This window comes from Micropterus salmoides, unplaced genomic scaffold, assembly GCF_014851395.1.
Source record: "Micropterus salmoides isolate LMB-PRFRI ecotype aquatic unplaced genomic scaffold, ASM1485139v1 Ms_hic_scaffold_1785, whole genome shotgun sequence".
Taxonomy (NCBI): Eukaryota; Metazoa; Chordata; class Actinopteri; order Centrarchiformes; family Centrarchidae; genus Micropterus; species Micropterus salmoides.
The window spans coordinates 3,469-25,000 of record NW_024040912.1 but is presented as its reverse complement, the minus strand read 5'-3'; the positions used below and the strand labels follow the sequence as shown (position 1 = coordinate 25,000).

The 21,532-nt window shown below is 40.9% G+C and overlaps 1 protein-coding gene across 1 annotated transcript; it reads right to left on the bottom strand.

The window, feature by feature from the left end:
- Positions 1–735: 735 nt before the first annotated feature.
- On the bottom strand, positions 736–21,031 carry mrc2 (mannose receptor, C type 2; the record flags this gene model as incomplete). The annotated part of the gene is given in 28 exon segments (XM_038726047.1): positions 736–2,280; positions 2,405–2,428; positions 2,586–2,765; positions 3,238–3,351; positions 3,625–3,774; positions 3,924–4,086; positions 4,194–4,432; positions 4,941–5,049; positions 5,138–5,304; positions 5,666–5,774; positions 6,018–6,160; positions 6,247–6,415; positions 6,626–6,792; positions 6,924–6,956; positions 7,239–7,368; positions 7,465–7,561; positions 7,663–7,805; positions 8,833–9,044; positions 10,689–10,837; positions 10,952–11,067; positions 14,062–14,166; positions 14,314–14,468; positions 15,456–15,647; positions 15,760–15,903; positions 16,186–16,299; positions 18,649–18,813; positions 19,005–19,178; positions 20,627–21,031. Coding segments are annotated over 28 exon segments (4,289 nt in total), but the record flags the coding sequence as incomplete, so codon positions are not given.
- Positions 21,032–21,532: the final 501 nt, after the last annotated feature.

The window sequence follows — 21,532 nt, the reverse complement described above, 5'->3', positions numbered from 1 at the left end:
AATTCATATCTGCATATCAAGACAAACCTGTACAGTAAACCACCAGCAGAGGCCGGGGCAAGCCTGGGACAAAACAATGCACCCTTTACACTCCTCCTTCTCCTATTCCTTCATCCCTGACTCCTCCTCACACTCCACCTTTTTCCCTTTTTCTACTTTGTCTAGTTTTCCTTTCTCCTCTTCTTTCTGACCCCTCATGTCCCTGAGCCCTCCTTCTCTGATTGGTTCCAGACGTGCCACTGAGCTCTTCTTGCCGACTCAACATTCCACAGCTGGAGACTGCACACACACACACACACACACACACACACACACACACACTCACACTCACACTCACACTCACACTCACACTCTCACACTCTCACACTTCTACTTATCCTCCGCCCTTCCCCCTCTATCTTAGTCCAAGTCATGGAGCAAAAAAGCTCTTTTTTTCACAGCAGCACTGTGAAACACCAAAAGCTTCAGACTGAAAAGGCTCCAAAGCATTCCATCAAAAAGGAAGACAGAAATGCACTCAGAGGCAAGAGCTTTCAGGTGGCAAATGAACTCTGGAAAATGTGGTCATTACGCAGTGTTGAAGTGAAATCTGAAAATTATGTTTTTCTCTTGTAGTGAATTCACTTTTAAAACATTCTTTGGCTCTCATATATACAACGGTGTCATTATCATGAGGGATGTTTTCCTTTGTGAGGCAAGGCGAAGTTCAAGCTTTGGCAATTATCCAAAGGTAGGAAAGTTTCCGAATGTCTTTACCAGCCATATTTAAGTCAAAACGCATATTGAAACCAGCATCATTAAAAAGACAAAGAGAGAAAAATATCTCAGTAATAAAACATACAAAGAAGTGAACTGTGGCCCATAATAATGATGAATCAGACAAATAACAAATTGCAAAACTTTTTCACGGTGCATACAAAGAAAATGACTGTCCTTAAAAATTGCTGAATCCGCTCCAGATGGTGGCATGAAGAGCCAAAACAAACAAAAGTTTGGAATCACAGAGCAGCAACTGTGCCATAAGGATAAGGACTAAAGGCAAGTGGATGACTAATATTGAATTAGCTCAAGATAATAGCAGAAAGTGCCAAAATGTACACAAAGCCACGGAAACTGAAAGTCGGATCATTTGATGACATCCTTCAGTCCTGCAGTACCAAAAAAGACAATGTAGTCTATATAAAGACTAGCTTTCAATACTATGTTCTCCACAGAACTTAGTATTGGTAATGTGCACATACTGCCCTCAGACGGTTTGAGGTCACCACTAATAATGGTCCCTGTCAACTCCCACACATTCACATTTGGACTTCTTCCTCTTCTCCTCGTGTGGCAGCTGGTGCTGACGTGGCAGATCAGAAAGGAGAAGAGAGGCAGGCTTACAAAAACCCCACATGCATCATCAGTAAGAGTTCTCTACAGCTGCACAGATAGTGACAAATCAATGGGAAGGACATGAACATAATGAAGCAACGAAAATACAAATCAGTTTCAGGTAAATACTGTCATGACAAAAAATGAAAAAAAAAAATGAAAAAATGAATTTGGTCCTGAAGAAGACTGAGAGGACAGAGACTAATAGTTCAGTCGATCGGTGACTGTGATAGTACTTTGAACGTCTTTCAATCAAAAAATGGGAACAGGAAAGAAATATACACCAAGCAAACATTTACTTTGGCACCAAGGAAGACGTGAGGAGTAATTTCATAAAGCAAATTTTATGTTGAACTTTTCCAGCTGCAATAAAACTAAACTCCCAGTAGATCCATTTATGGCCTTCATGAGTGCTTTTGGGGAAAAGCTGTACATATGGAAGGATCTGAGAGAAATTGGTAGGACTGTAAAGTCTTGGCAAAAGAGGATTGAGAAGGTGGGGATTCAATTTCAGAACTAAACATCTGCTGTGCTCTACACAGCCCTTCAGCACTTTAAAAATCTTTTTTTTTGTTTCAAAAGAGACAACAAAAACATACAATGTGTATCTGAGTCAGCACGTTGAAGGTTGACGATCAGCCTCTCCTGTGTCAGGTTGGTTCCAGTCCTGGGTGTGTCAGTCCTGCTACTCTGGCTGCTCGTTCAGCTCCATGTCGGACACCAGGATGTTCTTCTCAGTCTGCTCTGCGAGGCTGGAGTTGGTGCGGCTATAGCGGGCTCCTTCGTAAGACCCCCGGGACCCAACAGTTCGCCGACGGTACAAGTAGATCACAGAGACAATCAGCACCACCAGCACCAGGCCCGTCACCATGACAACAATCAGAGTGGGCAGGTGGTCGCCTTCAACTAGGTAGAGGGAGAAGTGGGATGTCAAGATACGTATTAATAATTCACTTTCTGGTGTACATGCAGATATTTATGATAAGTTTCAAGTGAACAGAATAACATGGCAGAGGATAATCATTCTTACACGTCGTAGCTGAGGTCTCAGCACCTGCAAATGGAAGAGAGGACAATTAAAATAAAAGTGATTAGTTTGAGATTAAAAGACACTTTTCATTTGCTCTGGTTTCTTGTGTTGACTAGTTTGATCTCAAACCTGATTCTCAGAATGACTTCCCCTTGACTAAAGTGTTCTTGTGTGTGCTTACTGCGAGGCCCTTTGCAGATGACTCCATGTGTGCGGTTTCTGCAGGAGCCCGGCTTCCACAGGCCACTGTTGCTCTGGATCCAGAAGCAGGAGTTTGGAGACAGAACAGAGAAGGCGACATCGTGCGCCTCCCAGTTGGTGTACGACATCTCTGTGTCCTCGCTCCACACTAGACCTCTACCTGCGGCAGGAACAAATGCACATACACTCAGAAGAGCTTCAAACACACTCAGAATTGTTTCTTTAGTTTTATCTTATGGAGAGTTAATTTGTAATATCATGTTCTGACTGACATATCTCTGTTCAGTCATAGAGGTTTTCAATATTTGATTCAGTTCCTCTCGTTAGCTTACCAAGCATATTTCAGGGCATTTCACTCAAATTATCTAATTGCACTGACAGATAATGACGCAGTTTAAATAAATTAACTTTTCCGTGATAATGCACTTTGCTTTATCACATTAATTTGACACAAGAGAAACAGTCTTAATTAATTGTTTCATGATTATTCTGAATTAGGAGTAAGATAATTTCATTAAAGGTGGGCTTAAATTAATAAGCTTGGATAAAAAAGCATTTGAAAATCTATAGGTTAATAATGTTGCAACTGTAGAGGGAGATGAAAGGCACTGTCTGAGGCAACGTTGCTGGACCTTTCACGCTGATGCCCAGCCAAGCTCCATGTGCCTGTTCTGCATAGCTCTGGATGTGTTCCCATATAAATCCATTCTCCGTCTCATCCAAGATAGAGAGAAGTTCTGCTCCCACTAGAAGAGAGAGGCAGAAAGAAACACACAGACTGAACAAAAACGAAATGGGAATTGATCATGTAGGGAGGCATTAATGATTATGCAGCTGGCTCAATGAATAACACACAATTTAGACATATTGATTGATTTTGTAGTTTTGTTTGCAGTGTCAGAGTGTTACACTTTATTGGCTTTCAATTCAGCATCATGAGCTGTATGAGCAGCACATCAGGAGTCTGAGCAGAGTCAGAATGGTGGAGGTGGGAGGGCACTTCTGAAACGCTTCCCTACCTTTCTTACAGGACATGCGTGCATCCTGCTGCAGTTTCAGATTTTGCAGGTTAAAGGCGTAACAGTGGTTTCTGAAAGGCATCCAAGCCCATTCTCCCAAAGAGTGGGGGCACTGGCCAGGGTAGATCCACTGGTGAACCACAGGCTCATCTGGCAAGGAGAAAAAAACAGTAACTGTACTGTACTTTAATGCTGACATGTTATCAAAGGAAATTACAGGTAAGATGTATGTACACGCAACAGCACTTTGTATGGCAATCTGGTGAGTTATTTTGTGTAACATGTTAATTTACACATACGACTAATTTGACAGATAGCAGCCTCCAGTTTAGCATCACAGGGAGTCATAGTCCACTGCCCAGTAGTGGTCATGTGACCGCATCCAGCCATTTGATTGGGCTCCCCATCTTTCCAGTTTGAATATGAAACTTCTTCTTCACCTAGCCAGGTGAAGCTCCGTCCCTGAGAACATAAAAAAATTCAATGCAGTTTCTTAAGCCTAAAAACACAGCTGTACTTGTGTGACCCTATGAATGATTACAAGATATACTGTAAGATAATAGGCTCACTCCATAGTTGTAGAGAGAGATCCAAGCGGGCCGGTGCAGGCTGTTGATCAGCAGCGTCAGGTAACCTTGCTGGTAGGGATCCCTCACAGTGGCCAGGGTCCCATTCAAAGATTCACAGATGTGCAGAGCGCCGGTCCAGTCCAGACGCTTCTCCACAACCCGGTAAGTCACTCCACCCAACTCCACAGGCTTTGACAGGGAGGCAGGAATAAGAGCCGGGGCCGGAGGGAGACCTGAGTCTGAAAAAATTACAAAGAGTTAAAAAGAGAACAGTTTGTCATGCAAATATTCTGCACTTTTAAAGCAGACATTGCCATGGTTATTATTCAGTAGAAGAAGAAGAAGAAGAAGAGAAGAAGAAGAAGAAGAAGAAGAAGAAGGAAGAAGAAGAAGAAAGAAGAAGAATAAGAAGAAGAAGAAGAAGAAGAAGAAGAAGAAGAAGAAGAAGAAGAAGAAGAAGAAAGAAGAAGAAAGAAGAAGAAATAAGAAGAAGAGGAAGAAGAAGAAGAAGAAGAAGAGGAAGAAGAAGAGGAAGAAGAAGAAGGAAGAAGAAGAAGGAAGAAGAAGAAGGAAGAAGAAGAAGAAAGAAGAAGAAATAAGAAGAAGGAAGAAGAAGAAAGAAGAAGAAATAAGAAGAAGGAAGAAGAAGAAAGAAGAAGAAGGAAGAAGAAGGAAGAAGAAGAAAGAAGAAGAAGAAGAAGGAAGAAGAAGAAGAAGAAAGAAGAAAAAGATATCCCAATATCCCACCTTGTTGCCTTTGACAGATAAAGCCATTATTTTCCATCTCACAGGCTCGGGAAGCCCACATGCCAGTGTTCTTCTGTGGGTTCCCGTGAATCATGACAACACAGTTTCCCTGAGAGGAGACAGTGAATTCATCAGAACAGTAACACACTGAGGACAAAACCATGGCATGCATGCTGATAGGTGAGTGCTGTGAGTACCGGGGTCTTGTTATGGTGTGGTCCACTGTTGTCGAGTGGCTCGCCAGGAGCCCAGTTGGTGTAGCTGAGCAGGCCAGCCTTGGTCCACTGGAAATGACCTTTAGAGTCTGAGGTCAGACCCACCCAAAGGTCAACACTGGCATTGTAAAGCAGGGTGGTGACAAAGGCTGTAAGAATGAGAATCAGTTGCATCAGTGTGCATGTGTCTGGTGACACTATAATGAGATAATTATGAACAGTGTTAAATATAGGGATAGGTTAATACAAACATGAATATATATAAACTGCCTCCCAATTGGTGATAAAGAGGCAATTAATTTCCTATTAAAATAAAATAACTGGACTGTCATAACATACAAAAGGCACTGCATCCATTGGATGCTCCTCACAATGACAGATCATACAAATGTACCTGGAAAAAAAAAATACCTGAAAAAGTAAGTAATCTACATTCAGATAGAGAGGTAAGTTGATTCAGTCCACCACCACCTCCCTGCTTTATGCCAGGCTGTATTCTGCTGTAATTACCTTCCTCCAAGTGATTGGACACCACTGCCAGTACACCTCCCTGTGTTTCACATTTCAACTTGGCTGCAGACCATGTGACTCGATATGATTGATCAAATACTCTGAAACACTACAGAAACACCAGATGTCATTGCATACATTACAAAAAAGATTGCTTAGGTTAGGTATGGTTAGGCTGGGTTAGGACAGTGGCAGGTGCATGAAATTAAACACTAGGTACGTCCTGTTTACTTGCTGTGCTTCGCTGCCTACATGGTATACTTATTTAATGCATTCTAGACATCCTGTATCATTTATTCAACTTAAGTTAATAACTGCATTATGCGGAACACCTGGTGTGTTGTAGCTCTACCTTATGCTGATAGGAGGACCATCCGTCAGGACAGCCTGAAGGTGGGTGGGGGGATGACGGAGTTGGTGGAATGGTGCCTGTGACATTTACTCGCTTACAGATGTAAGGCAGGTCAGAGTGGCACTTTTGATCGGCCCAGTCCGCTGTTTAGGAGTGAAAAATACAAGGTCAAGTATGTGTATTGCATTTGATTTAGTCTCTTGTGGTCTCTTATTCTGTCTGTTCTCACCTTTGGTGGAAGACATGTAGACACATTTGCGATCACGGCTGATTGTGTGTGGCCTCCCGAGGGCCCAAGACACATAATTGAGCACAGAGTGGTCAGACCAGCGGAAACGACCATCATTTTCGTAGGTGTGAAGCCCCAGCCACCAGTTGTCACCCTCCACCTTCACCATCTGAATGTGAGAAAGAAACTGTGAAAAGGCATGTCGAGGCCACAGTCACAGAGACATTTAAACATGCAGGAGACACCATAATAACACAGGTTTGTACTTGTTAGCTGTGAGAGTGTTTTGCCCCCATATGGCTGTACTGAATTTATTGCATTTTTGGATTAAATCTACTACTACAATCAATAATGAACTTTTTGATAAAGTGTAGAGTGCCTTGCGTAAAGTGTTGGCCACAAAAGCTTCTTCCTCAGCTGAGTGGACGGAGACAAGTGAGGAATCAAACCAGGAGCAAATCCTCTGGGCCTGGTCCCAAGTGGTGCGGTGGTCAAAAAATTTATACTCAGCCTCCTGGAAGCCAATCCACTCAGGTGAACTGGTGCCTGACAGATGGGGGATGAGAGAAGAAGGAAAAACAGTCATGGGACATAATAAGAAGGTTCTGAAAGCGAAGTCCTTAGGAAATCATTTCTGTATGCTGAGAGAAGTTCAAAGCAAAGAAAATAAGACTGACCTTCAGAGACTTCTGGTTCCTTTTCAACACTACCTAAAAACACACACACAAGGGAAAAATGTATGCATGACATACAAAACATGAGATTATGAAAAATATGAGCTTGCCCAAAAGGCAATGAAGAAAAAAAGGAAAAAATTCTTGAGAGACTCTGAGAGTGATGTCCCTACAAAAGGAGCTGTAGGTGGAAAAAGGTGTTTCTGAAGATTAATAGAAAATGTGCAACATAAAATAGAATAGAAAAATCAGTTTATTGATAGTATAGGATTTATATAGTATAGGATTTTTTTTTAAATAGGTTCAGTGCTGTTGTACCTCTGGGGATTTTGCAGATCCAGTCTAACTCAGAGTCACAGTGCATGGCCAGCCAGGTCATAGTGCCCAAGTCTGCTGCAGCACATTGCCGGATGTTGTAGTAGTAGCGGCCGAAGTTCTGGTATGTGAACTGAAACACAAGCAAAGAGTAAACAGATTTAGTTTTTAAGCATTTTTTATCCAGCATCCTTTGTACGCAATTAGGTTTCATCTTGCCATTACTCACAGCAAGTCCATCACTCCACTTCCAGCTGCCATTGTCCATTGGGTTTCTGCGGTTCAGGCCAATCCAAAACCAATGCTGCTCATGGTCCTCTGACTCCCTGTGGGCCACATCGTCATCAATTATCATCATCATTATCGTCATCGTCATCATCACCATCATATTACATCACATGTCACCAGGTCAGAGGTGCACACCTACCCAAACGCCTCATGGAGGACCCGCAGAACGAAGTGCTCCTCCTCAGGGCCGCTGATACTCAGCAGGTTGGCTCCGTGTCTCCGGCAGAACAGGTGAGCATGCAGCCAGCTCAGCTTCTGCTCCAGCTGGGAGGAGTGAAATACCTGCACACAGGTGATAGTATTAGCAGTAATATTACTTCCACTCTTAATGTTACTATTAATATACTATTATTAGTATATTACTACCGCTTCTACCTATGGCTGGCTAACCAACCTTAGTACTTGTTCAGTACTGACCTAATTGTGTCCATCATCAAACCGTGAAGAACTGAAAGATGGCACTAAATACATGGTCAAGTTCTTGGTGCAGTTACTTATTTTTTGTTAAAAACTTTACTTATTCATTCGATATTTTTGTTAACATTATATTTCATTTAGGTTTGTGCAACGCTGCTCAGTTTCAAACAATATTAACAACTGGTGAATTTTTTTATAGGCATTGATTGGCAATACAAATTTAAATACTGTAAAAGTAATAGATATATACATATGCACCTGTTCCATGAATGCTATATTTAGGCTACACTATAAACTATATATAAACTTTTAAAATACGTTTTCAGATATGCCAAATGTAACACAAATTCAGTTACCTCTGGACTAATGTAGATCTACGATAATCAATACCAGTTATGACCTACAGTATCATACAAAATTAGTTTCAGCATTTTTTAATGAACACGTTCAGACTTACATATGAATAAAGCCAATCTGTTGAGAATGAAACTGACACATTGTAATGCTAATAAAAGGTAAACACAGGATAAATCCTTAAGTCTATCTGATGAAACTACAGGATATAAATATCTGTAATCATGATGAAATGTAGTTTTAACACAGTAGTTTTTACAAGACACTTGGACAAGATAGAGCTACACTATTTTTTACACAAGTTGAACTTATGTTTCTAAATCACCTTGATAAAGTAGTCATCCTACTTAGTAAGAAGTGAATATACCTACATCTACAAGGACATATAAAACACTCAGATCATGCCGCAATGAAATGAGAACATTTTAATTAACAATGCCAATTTTATTCCAAGACAGAATAAACCAAAGTGTGACTGAAAATACATTTCCAGCAGAATACTGATGGTGTGAAACTGAGAAACATTGCTGGGATGAACCTTGTAACAGTAGCGCAGGTTGTTGTTGGTCTTCCAGCCGGTGGGACAGGAGCCGCTGAGGCTCGGGGTGGGCTGAGGGACCGGGGGCTCGGGGCTCGTTTCCTGGTTCTGACGGCAGATGAATTTTGCCTTCGATGATGCACACTCCCTCACCTCCCACAGACCTGTTGCAAAGCCTGTCGCCATGGAAACACAGCCGCCGTGGACGTTGACTGAAATAGATACAGGGTGAAATGTAGGTGAGTGGAGAGAAAGAGGCTATTCTGATGCAATGTGTGGAAATAGAGGGATGATGTGGGGTTAGAAAGACGTGATTACACATTTCTTAATCCTGCAACATTTCCTGTAAAACTTGTCTAGGCTCGACTTTCTCTAATAATGGAGCATCCTTATGGATCATATTTTTTAAAAGAAATGTTGTCTACACCAGTAGATGGTGGTCTTCTGTGTGATAGAATTGTTTCATTTCATTACACGTTAAAGATTTCTAAAAAATATTTCCCAATGAGACATGTAAAATGTAGGAACTTCAGATACTTTTAATAATAAACTTTTTTGAATCAGTGAGCCTTTATTTTTTGTTTTTTTTTTCTAATATGAATGTATATACACACCATTATATGTGTTTATGTTATCACATCAAAGTACTAGGGCTTTTCTCCTAAAAGTGATACAATCACAAGCTTTGGAGCTTTAAGGTGAACAAATAGAGGTCTTGGTTATACTGTAGTGAGTCTTTCTGCTACTGCTTGGCCTCAGTGCAACCTCAGGTGTACAATTTTGCGAGATATGAATATCTTGACAATGTATAGGAGTACTGACAATTGTACATACTAGAAATGTTATCATGTGACAAGCCTACAGATAAAGTTAAAAATGGTCAGAGAGGTCAGAACATACCCCAGCTGGATGGTTTTGACTGCTGTGGATAATTTTCTTGGAGAGGCAGATTGTCAGCTATTCAAATCTGCTTTATTGCCAAATAAGGATTTAAAAAAACACCTGGAACCAATTCAGTTTCTTCTTTGTAGATTAAATCCAAAATTGGCTCTGGTTCAGAATGGACCATGTTTTGGGCAGTTGAAAGTAGAAAATGTGATGATCCCTTCAGGGAAGTCAACTCATTACAGAAACAAGAATATACAAATGAATTGAACACACTAGAAATGCTTCCATCTTTCAAACAAAACCTCAAATAATTCTGGTTTCCCAGATATGAAGCTTTTCTTTGTTGCATTTCATGGTAATCTGAATATATTTGGGTTTTACATTGCTGGTCGAACAACACAAGACATTTGAAAAATAAATGTACCTCGGCCTCTGGCAAATTACAACATTATTAATGTTCCCATTGAATCATGAAATCGATACTGAAAATATTCGACAGATTAATAATTAGTAGCTGCCCCCTAAAAGACATTTCAAAATAAATATAAAACAATTTTTATAGGACTACTTTTATAGATAAAAGTTAAGTTTTACACTAGCAGGCAGGTCAATGAAAAACAGAGTGCATATGTACAGAGCCTCTTAAAAACATGTAAATATGCATTATGAGCTGTTAAAAGGTCCACCTAATACATCTTTTAGCAATGTACAATGAAATCTGATTTCTCTTGAGAATCACTTTGTCTTACATTAGGGAAATCCCTAAAAAACTGCTCCACGTGCATTACTACAGTCTTTGACCAGCAGGATATTATCTAAGGTGATCTTCAACATGACTCAGTGCTTTGAGACCTGGTCAACAATCTGGACATTCTGCATCCTGCAATACATTATCAGATCATATTTGTAGTTCATTCTGTAAATTATTCACACACTTTTTCAGATGTGACACACTTTATGTGACCTACCTGGCTGGTCCCGATTCCAGTTGGTGTAGGACACTTCATCCTGACTGAGCCAGTGAAAAGAACCAGGGCTGCCCTTGTCATGGAGGCCGATCCAGAAGAAATCACCAGAGCGACCAAACACCAGGCTGTTGGCAAAGGCCTGCTCAAACCTTTAAAGATTTAAAAGGACTTTTAGAAAGGCAGCAATGACAAAACACACTGGGATGTCTTTTAATTGCTGCGAGGGAGTCTGTGTGATTGTCAGAGTATGTGGCTGTACGCACCTATTGGTAATGGTCACAAGGGCGGCACCATGGTCCTCACAGGACTTCCTGGCCTCATCAAAAGTAATCAGATCTTCTCCCACCCAGTAACAAGCTGGACTGTGCCACTTCCAGCCCTGAGATGGGGGGGGGGTTAGCGGGATATGGAATAAAGAAATAAGAAATAAAACATTCAAAGAGCGCAAACAACTACTAAGGATGTGGAACAAATAACATATGACCTTCAGGGCAGTCTCTCAACAAATAATTTGAATGCCATTTTAACAATCAAAGCAAAAGTGGGTCCACTTATCCAAAAGACTATATGAAATGCAGAGTAAAAAGAACAAGTCTAGGCATGCAGAAATAACTTTTCCCTGGCCTCAATCCCTCCTGCCAGCTCATGTACTGTAGCTGTGGACGTGTACAGACGCAGAGAGCAGCCAACACGCAGAAGGTCAAAAGAGGTGAGATCTCGTGCGAGAATGATGGTGAGAGACAGTTTGTATACAGCTTTATGAGAATAAGCCCAACCTCAGGCTTTTTGCACAACCACGTTTGGCATCTAGACAGAAACCTCAAAGATTACAGCTGCTGGAGAGGCCCGATCTGTTGAAACTCACGTCTACTTAACACTCTTTCCTATCCTTCTTAAAGTCACAACATAATGTTAACTTATAGCATGTGACCAGAAGTATTTAAACTAGAATCAATTATGTAGCAATGTTATGAAACACTGCACCTGATTTCACCTATATGTCCATTATCCATTAAGTTTTTTTGTTATCTCCCCTATAAATGACACAGTAGCTGAACCAGGAAAACAAACATTATATTCAACCACATGTCCTCAATCATTTGAAAACAAGAAATATACAAAATTTTTTAGGTACATTTGTAAACAGCAATGTATTTTTGGGCCACTTGTGGGCAGCAAAAAAATAAAATAAAAATAAAAATAATATTCATTCTTGTATTTAGCTCTGTTTTTGGTCTCTACCAAATATATGGCCCTTCACTGCAAACTTGATTCATTACACCAAACAAATGGTCCATCCATAGAAAGATCTTTGTTGAATGTAACAGCTGAGAAACAGCTCAACGCTCATCTTCAGATCATTTACATTATAAATCAGCGCTTTGTTCACCAGCTAGTCGCTGACTGTGTCTGTCTGCTTATTGGTGTAGAGCAGGTAGTGTATACTATAAAAAAAGTGGACGCAGCCAACATCTTGTTTTGAAACCTCAAGTGTGCCATTTTGGCTGCTGGCATCTTGTGTTTTTGGAACTAGAAGAGATCATATTCGGATGAGAGGGTAGCTACCTTGGTTTGCAAGGTACATCCGCATATGGTTGAAACCAAGTGGCAGCGGCAATAGTGTCAAATCGTATCCACTGCACTGTGAAAATTTAACTAGCTGTTAACTTGTTTTTGGGTGCTGTCAGTGTTTTCCTCCAAGAACTTTGACCCTTTCACAGTGTGTTTTCAGTTCATGAAAATTAACTGTAACAGTTTGGTTCCCTAAAAATGTCTTGTTCAGCATTCAGTTCTACTAAAAGAGTTCACTGTTAATTTTTTAACAGTACTTTTATTTAATCCTTTTTTGCTAGCCAAAATTAACATCACAATTATTACGCCAATACAATGAATATGTCCACTTCTTTTATACAGTCTATATGGCTGAAACTCACTATAAAGGTCTTCAAAAATGTTGTTGTTGTGCCTTTGATATTTGATATAACCTTAGCAGCTGCTAACACCCCAGGCCGCCTCTGACATTAGAGATCAGTGTTTATCTGTTTATTCACACAGCAAGCAACTGAGTTGTCCTGATAATAATGTCCCTATCTTTGGAATTATAAAGCAGAAATGCAATATTAATTATTACTAATGAGTGACTTCAGTGCTTCAGTGAGTAAGCAAAATGAATAAGCAGTCCATTACATTTTTTGAAAAATGAATCCAGCGCTGGATGGGGTATACAGTTTAGGGATCATGTGGTGTAATGTTGCTTTAGTGGTCAGTGGGCTTTCTGTCACTGTTGTTTCATATGTTGCATGACGTGAGCTCATCTGCCTGAGACAAACTGCACCGCCTCAGGGCCCTGCAGCGTGCGCCATGCCAAATGACCCCTGTCACATTACCACCCATGATGCCTCGCTCCCCAGGGAGTGGGGTAAAGATTCATTACACCAAACAAATGGTCCATCCATAGAAAGATCTTTGTTGAATGTAACAGCTGAGAAACAGCTCAACACTCATCTTCAGATCATTTACATCATAAATCAGCGCTTTGCAAAATCATAACATTGCTGAAGGGCACGGGGATGAACAGCACACAAACACACTTTTCTGTTTTTGTCTCACTATGATTCCCGACTATATCACATTCCTGAAAATAAAAACACTTAACCGTCCACTTGGGTAGAGAACAATTGCAGCAATGGTCAGGTAGGGACAACACAGGTATGAGAGGCTTAAAGTCTCATATGGAGAGAATAATGGACTGTGAAATCACTGACAGATGTAGATTGATTCTCCAGATGGGATTTAATTCACCATGTGGGGACAAGTAGCGGGCATGATAATGCATTTCTGTTGTATGTAAAGTATACACTTGTTGAATGAAGATACAAACAGCATGTCCCAATTTGAACGCCTAAAAAATGTAATGTATTTTGTTTTTTGTGGCATGGAAAAATACAGTGTGTGTGTCAATGGTTTAGTTTGTCTGGAGGGACAATCTTCCCAGTTTTAAGGGAGTGATTTAAATTACAGTTACAGACTTGGAGCGGACTAGTGGACCAGTGGAAACCTGAGAGATGGAGGGAAGCACTGGAAAAAGCGGTCAAAGGTGAAGGAAGAGCTGTAATATTTAGAATAATAATTATGCTCCCAGCAACACTACAGACAGCAGCTGGAGTAAGAGCCCTGAAATGCAGCAGCGGATCTAAAGATCCTGAGTCTTCATGGAGTAAAACAGAGATACAGGGAAGACAAAAAACAAGAAGTTCATATCTAGTCCTGAACGAGGGGGTTTGGGTGTTCAGTAATCTAAAGCATAAACAGTAAGGGGAAGGGGGAAATTAAGTATGTAGCACTGAATGCTAAGAAAGAAAAAGAGTAATACTTGTTTGCAGTCTTGGTGCTGTGGCTTCCCATCACTCTTTGTTCCCAGTTTCTTACAGATGGAGGGCAGAGTCAGATTACAAGGGCTGTCATCCCAGCGGCCCTCCTGCACATGTTAGCAAGACACAAACAGAAAGACAGGACACAGCTGTTCAGTATATACAAAAGGAGGTGACTTGCAGAGTCCATTAGAGTGAGGTGATTAAGGCCCCAGACGTTGGGGGTCAGTGTGAGGGTGCAGAGAGTCACTCACAGCTCCCCAGATGGAGACACAATCTTCTTGAGTGTTGCGGAAGTTGTTGGGTTCAAAGGGGTGCCAGTAGGTGAAGATGACGGGTGTGTGGTCAGTCCATTGGAAGTCCATTTGCATATCAGTGTCATGGAGCCCTATCCATAGCTGGTCAACATCTGACAGAAGACACAGATAGACAGTCAGGCTAGGAAGACAATTACACAACAATAGGGTTAAATAGGATTAGGGTTCCAACTATGACAAAACTGTCAAACTTCTCCATGAGGATCAATAACTATATTGGAGCAATTCCATGATCTAAAAATGTGATTCCTCCCCTTCATGTGTGTTTTTCAGCTTAGGGAAAGTAATAGGGTACCTGGTTTCCAATACATTTGAGCCCCCTCTGGAGATGTGGGCAATTTTAGGAAAACACCTTCTATTTTTTTCATATTGCTTGCTAAAGAAGGCATAGCTAAAGCATCAGTGCATTTTGCTCCCTTGTGCCTAAAATAGAAATTGAAGAATAGAATTTAAAGAGCGTTCTGAGGGATTTCAGTGTGCGAACTCTTTGTGAACCCACTGCACTTCAACATTTGTTAAACGCACTCCCGTTCTTTGTTTTTGTCCTTGTTTTTTTTCTTCTTCTACATTTATATAGACATATATCAAAATCCCTGAGTTTTCCCTGTCTAGAATACAGAAGAGCTTTCAAAATGTTTATTATAATCCTTAAAGACAACTACTATACTACGGATATCCTGTGTTATAAATGTGGTATGTGCAATACGTCTGCACAACACAGACCGGAGTAATGCACATAAATATCTGCCACATTGTTCTTTCTCTGTAAATAGTTGTATTATTTTTGTATTATTATTATTTTTTTCCTCCATTCTTTTATTATTCTTATATAACTTGCATTTGTTTATTCCGTATTTATATATTTCTACATTTATTCATGTCAACTGTATACTGTCTACATGTAGCACCTTATCACCAAAGCAAATTCCTTGTATGTGTAAAATGCTACTTGGCAATAAAGCTCCTTCTGATTCTGATAGACACAGAACTCTGATTTGAGAGAATGTCATTTCATTTCTGTTTCACAATAGCAATGCATTTCAGAGGGAAAAGTATAGTACAATAAAAAAAGGCATCACCTTTCTTCAGGTTGCGCAAGATGAACTCTAGCTCAGGTAGGGTGTGGATGCTGACCAGGTTGGCCTCCATCTTCTGACAGGTTTTCTGTGCTGTATCCCAGTCAATCTTCTCTGAAGTCAGCTTGTAGCAGCCAGCCTGGAAGGCTTGCCAGCCCACATCACACTCATATTTCTCATCATCTGCCCACGAGTCTTTTTTAGGCAAAAAGATAAAACCCATCAAATTCTGGACTTTGCCACCGTGGCAGGACTGTAACCGCTATATTTCACTTTAATGGACTAATTCAAATGCCTGTACACTGACCAGTAGTGAAGGGGTCCAAGGTGGCATTGGGCCTCTTCTTACAGACATATGGCAGAGCAACAGAACAATCACGGTTTTGCCAACGACCCGATGACTCAGTTCTGATCACAGCGCAGTTCTCCTCCTCAGCATGGTTTGGCTGGTCTAGAGGATTAGATTAAGAAAAAAACTCTTCAGAACATCACTAATGCCAAGGTGCCCTTGTTCAAGGCACTTCCCCCGAAACTTCTCCAGTGGTCAACAGTAAAAGACTACGGTTGCACTGGAAGGCCGCCAAGTGTGTGTTTGCACTCAGAGCAGTGTGTTGCTAAAAATGTGCAAGCATGCTCATCCAGCCTTCTGTGGGAAATATGTGTTTAAAAAAAGATCACGGATGTTTCAAGTTTAAAATACACAGAAAAGGTTGAGTTGTTTTTACAGTCTAACCTGGCTCCCAGTTGAGATATTTTAGCGGGGAGGAGTCGGCCCACTGCCAGCCTCCATGGATGTCCAAGTCATTGAGGCCAATCCACAAAGCAGCACTGTAGCCTGTCAGTAACCCTAAAACAGAAGGACAACAATTTTCTCAAATGCTATTACATATGACAAGAGCAAAAACCCTGTTTTCTCTCTTTACTTTTGTGAAGGAAGACACAATAAACGAAGACACTCAATAGTGTGTTTCCACTTAACAATCACTCCAGTAAGCCATGATTTTAACTGTCAAAACTTTATTGGGTAGATGACAGAAATGTTACGTAAGAATAGCCTACGTGTGTCCTAATATTGGCAACAGGGTCACAACATCCCAAAAATCAATTATTCCTGTTGGGAGAGTGAATGTGCACAGGAAGTACTAGTGAAGTACTAGTACTAGTGCTGCACAGCATTTGTCTTTGCCCTAAATGGCCAATGCTATTAATATTTTAAGATTTCTTTTATGTTTGTAACAGGCAAGCTAAGAAACAAAGGATGGATTGATAAACACGGCCTCCTTGTAAAAAGTAACATGGCGATGTATTAAATGTATTAAGAAATCAAGGTTATTATCTTCTCTGCCAATTTGGCCAGGGGTGCAGAAGGTGAGTGCATGCCTACAGGTAAAAAAAGAAACAAAGAAAATCCAAAGGATCTAAGACTTTATCTTATTTTTTTGTATGCCGGGGTGCAAATCACTAGTTAATTGTGTAACTGTTTGCTCAATGTTGATTCATTTGTGCTTGCCGCATATTTGTGAGGTTTTATTAGATTAACTGTTTAGTTAATCTGCTATTTTCAAAGTAGTAGCTTTGTGTCTAACCACAGTTATCTATTATGGAAATAACAAATTATTTGAAAAGTTTCAGGAAGTACCACAGCATTGAGACTGCCCTGCTTAAAGTCACCAATGACCTTTTAATGTCTGCTGATGATGGCATGTGCTCAGTCCTTGTACTCCTGGACCTTAGCGCTGCTTTTGACACCATTGATCACAACATCATGTTAAACAGACTGAGGCACTGGGTGGGGATCTCTGGTACTGCCCTAGAATGGTTTTCATCCTACCTGTCAAATAGGAAGTTTTGCGTGTCTGTAAACAACTATGTCTCCTCGTTCTGTCCAGTTAAATATGGTGTGCCTCAGGGGTCGGTCTTAGGACCCATTTTGTTTTTCTTGTATCTGCTTCCCCTTGGACATATTATCCATAAACATGGCATTTCTTTTCATATTTATGCTGATGACACACAAATATACTTGCCCGTCAGATCCACAGACCCTGGAATGCTGAGATCACTTAACAACTGCCTTTGTGAAGTAAAAAAATGGATGTCAAATAATTTCCTCCAGCTGAACTCAGACAAAACAGAAATCCTGGTCATCGGGTCTCAGCAGATGGCAAATCAAATACTGCCATCTGCTGGTTCCCTAGTAAATCACATTAAGCCTGTGGCAAAGAACCTTGGTGTTCGGTTTGATAGTAATTTAAATTTCAAGCAGCACACCACAAAGCTTGTTCAATCATGTTTTTATCAACTTAGAAATATAGCAAAAATTCGATCTATGTTAACTTTTAAGGACACCGAGACCATTTTACACGCCTTCATCTCATCACGCCTGGATTATTGCAACAGTCTTTTCACCTGTTTAACCCAAAAATCTACTGATCGACTCCAGACTGTCCAGAACTCAGCTGCCAGGCTTTTAACCAGAACAAAGAAATATGACCACATTACTCCTATTTTAGCTTCATTACACTGGCTCCCAGTATGTTTTAGAATTGACTTTAAAATTCTATTGATCACTTTTAAAGCTCTTCATGGTCTCTCGCCTTGTTATATTTCTGACCTTTTAGTCCCATACGCACCAGCACGTACCTTGAGATCCTCGGGCAGAGGTCTGTTGTCTGTTCCAGAGTCTCGACTGAAAACTAAAGGGGACAGAGCGTTTGCTGTCAGGGCCCCGAGGCTCTGGAACAGCCTGCCCGAGGAAATAAGGTCGGCTGAGTCAGTGAACTCTTTTAAGTCCCTTCTTAAAACATACTTTTATAGGAGAGCCTTTCCCGATCTTATTTGACTTTATTTTATCCCTTTTATTTTATTGTATTTTACTAATTTTATATTAATTTTTCATGCTCTTATCTTGTTTTTTTTGTATTATTCTTTACACTTGTTAAAGCACTTTGTAACTTGTTTTTGAAAAGTGCTCTACAAATAAGGATTATTATATTATTATTATTATTATGTCATGTACTGGTTCATACATAAAGTAAGTCTTAACAGTATCAAGAAATTTGCATAGGCTTTTTGGGCTTTTGTGCCATGGAGGTTTGGGGAAAATATCAATGCATATAAAACAAGTGTATTTCAAGTAGCTACAACATTGACTGGATTCAGCGGCACACAAATTTACATGTGTGCACACTGACTTTACCGTTGATGTATGTCTGCTCATGCAGCTTGGTGATGCTTAGCAGGTCTGCCCCCTGCTGCTGGCAACTGATCCGAGCTTCGCTCCATGACAGTGTAGCCTGGAAGTTAAACTGGTAACAGCTGTCTGTCAGCGGGTCAGTATCCCAGAATGTCTCACAGCCACTGCCTAACAGTGAGGGTAGGAGATAAGATGTTCGTTAGACCAGGGGGAGAAAGCAGAAAGAAATAACAGTAAACTGAACAGCTGGGTGAGGGAAAATTGTGGTGAAGCTCTCTTTTTGGTACTTTCTACAGCTTTGCCAGAATGAGATGAGAGATTTAAGAATAAAGTCCTGAGTATGCAAAGTGATAACTCACTCTTGACAGGACAGAAGCCCCAGCGCTCGTCCTTGCCATAGTCGAAGGTGGTGGCACACCAGAGGTGACCGTCCTCACGTCCGATACTAGTGCAGTTGTGGAACCACTGGCCATCATACAGGAAGGGCAGATAGCAGGGGCGACCATGAGAGTTCCCCTGGATTGTGTAGATCTCTGGGGATCAATGAGGGGAGAGACTTTAAATCCCTGCATGCTGCGGCAGAGACGGGCCATGTCTAAAGTTATGGCAGTGAACTGCACTGAACTGAAATATCATATGTGTTTTCTCAGTGACTTATAGTCAAACACTGGATAAAAACAGAGGATGATGTTACAGTCAAAACAGTAAAGTCAAATAGTGGTCAGCAGAAGGACAAAACAAATACAAATTGCAGGGTATCAGGGAAACTAAGTATCTTTTATCATGAACGTTATGTGAAAACAGAATCAACAGCTATGAGTTCAGAAAAAAGATTCAATCTATATGTTCATATTCCAACACATGATCTTTAAATGATTGTAGACTAGTTTAACTAAAAGTCTATATGTGATTTATGCAGTTTGACAAAATGTCCTGAGGTTGCCTTCTAGTCTCTACATTCCACCAGAATAGTATGGTGAGACGAAAAGGGCAAGAGGGAGAGAGGGAGGATCTGTAGTGTCACCAAAACAAGTTACGGCAATGGAAAGTAGGGCAGACATGTTAAACGAGGGAGGAAAGCGTTCTGAAGCTCCCTCCTTGACTTCCCTCTCTGCTCCAACCGCTGGCTGGCTGGCTGGCTGGCTGGCTGGCTGGCTGACTGCAGTGGAGGCTGACTAATGTCAGAGGCATTCCTCTCCAGCAGCGAGTTGACTTCACAAAGAAACTTGCGAAGATCGACACTTGAAAGTTAAAAATGTCAATTCACCCAATTCCCTTGCCACAAAAAAGTAAAAGAGACTTAGGAGAGGGAGGATACGGAAGAAAGAGAGGGGAAATTTTCTGGTCTTACTTTTATGGAAGTATCGGGTTTTAACTGCAGTCAAGCGGAGTCTGATAGCTGTACCTTTGTATGACTGAGTGAGCCTCGCAGTAGTTTATCACTGAACAACTGTGACATTCGATATTGGCAAGAATGGCAGTGACAGCGGAAATGAGGCTTAGCTGTGATCCACCATGGTTAGATTTAATCTGGACTGAAAACTCTATATAAATACAAATATAATTGAGGGCAAGGACAACTATGTGTGTTTGCTGGAGTTTACAAACACCAGCAATGTTTTCCTTGGCTTTCTGACTGGCAGACAGCAACTTGTCCTCAGAGATTCCCTGGAAGCAACATTTTGCTATATCAATTTGATCAGATACAGCTGTGGTATTCACAACAATATCAACTCTATCTGTTGCACTGAGGTAGCACAACATACAGTGAAGTACATCTCATTTGCAGACTCCTCCAGTGGGTACAATATTTGTGTGTCATTTCTTGTTTATTTGTTATTGTGGATATTACTTGGTTATTATCATTATTATTACTTGTTTTTTTATCTCTTTTCATTTTTCATGTTACTTAAATCTTACCACCAGTCTCAGGAATCCTTTCCATGCAAATCCGAACTTTTTTGATTACAAGCATGCTTACCACGATATGTTTTAGAGCACAGGTCCTGCACGCCACCATGCAGTGTCCATTTGAGCGTTGAAGGAGGGGAGGTTGAGGAGGAGTTCCAAAATGAGGGTGAGGGAAGGTAGTTGTTGAGGTTGTCCAACACTTGGCCACAGGTCCATGTCCAGCGTACTCTGGGGGGCTCACGGTCACAGGTGTACACACCCAAGGGAGACTTGTTCCCGATGGAGGTGAGGTTACCAGTGGTCATGCCCAGGCACAGCGAAGAGCCCAGGTTGAACAGGCGACCCCGGGTCACCCATTTCCAGCGCTGGTTGACTTCCTCACAGGAGGCTGACAGGACGAGGGAGTGATCCCGCACTCCCAGGCACCCCTTGGCTCCCTCATGGAAGAAAGCAAACTCGTCAGAGTCCAGCGATGCTGTGCAGACAGAAGGAAACAATGACATCAGTCAATAATGCTGATTAAATCAGGACTCCATGTTAGCAGCAAATGCAGCAAGAGAACATGTCAGGGGCTGGATCAATATCTCCATTAATAGATAGATGCAGTGCTGGGTTAGAACTAGTTTGAGTTGTGGCGTCTGATGTCCCTGTGTAATACAATTTAGCGTTATAAATCCCCTAAATATACTATTATAACTCTAAAATCCTACACACATTACATGACAGAGCTCTCAGCAGGAAGTAATTGCAGTAATGTCATGCAATAAACGTGTAATAAAATGTCATGTAATAAAAGTGATTGCAATGTTAGAATGCAAAACGTACTTGTATAGCGCCTTGGTTGAAATAATTTAATATGCACCAGGAATTTCACCCCATTCCCAAAGTCTGACCTGAAATTACCTCTCACTTTGTCTCACAAATTCAGGTCTGAATTTGATTAATTTGATGAAATTGTAATGATCAGCAGTGGTGA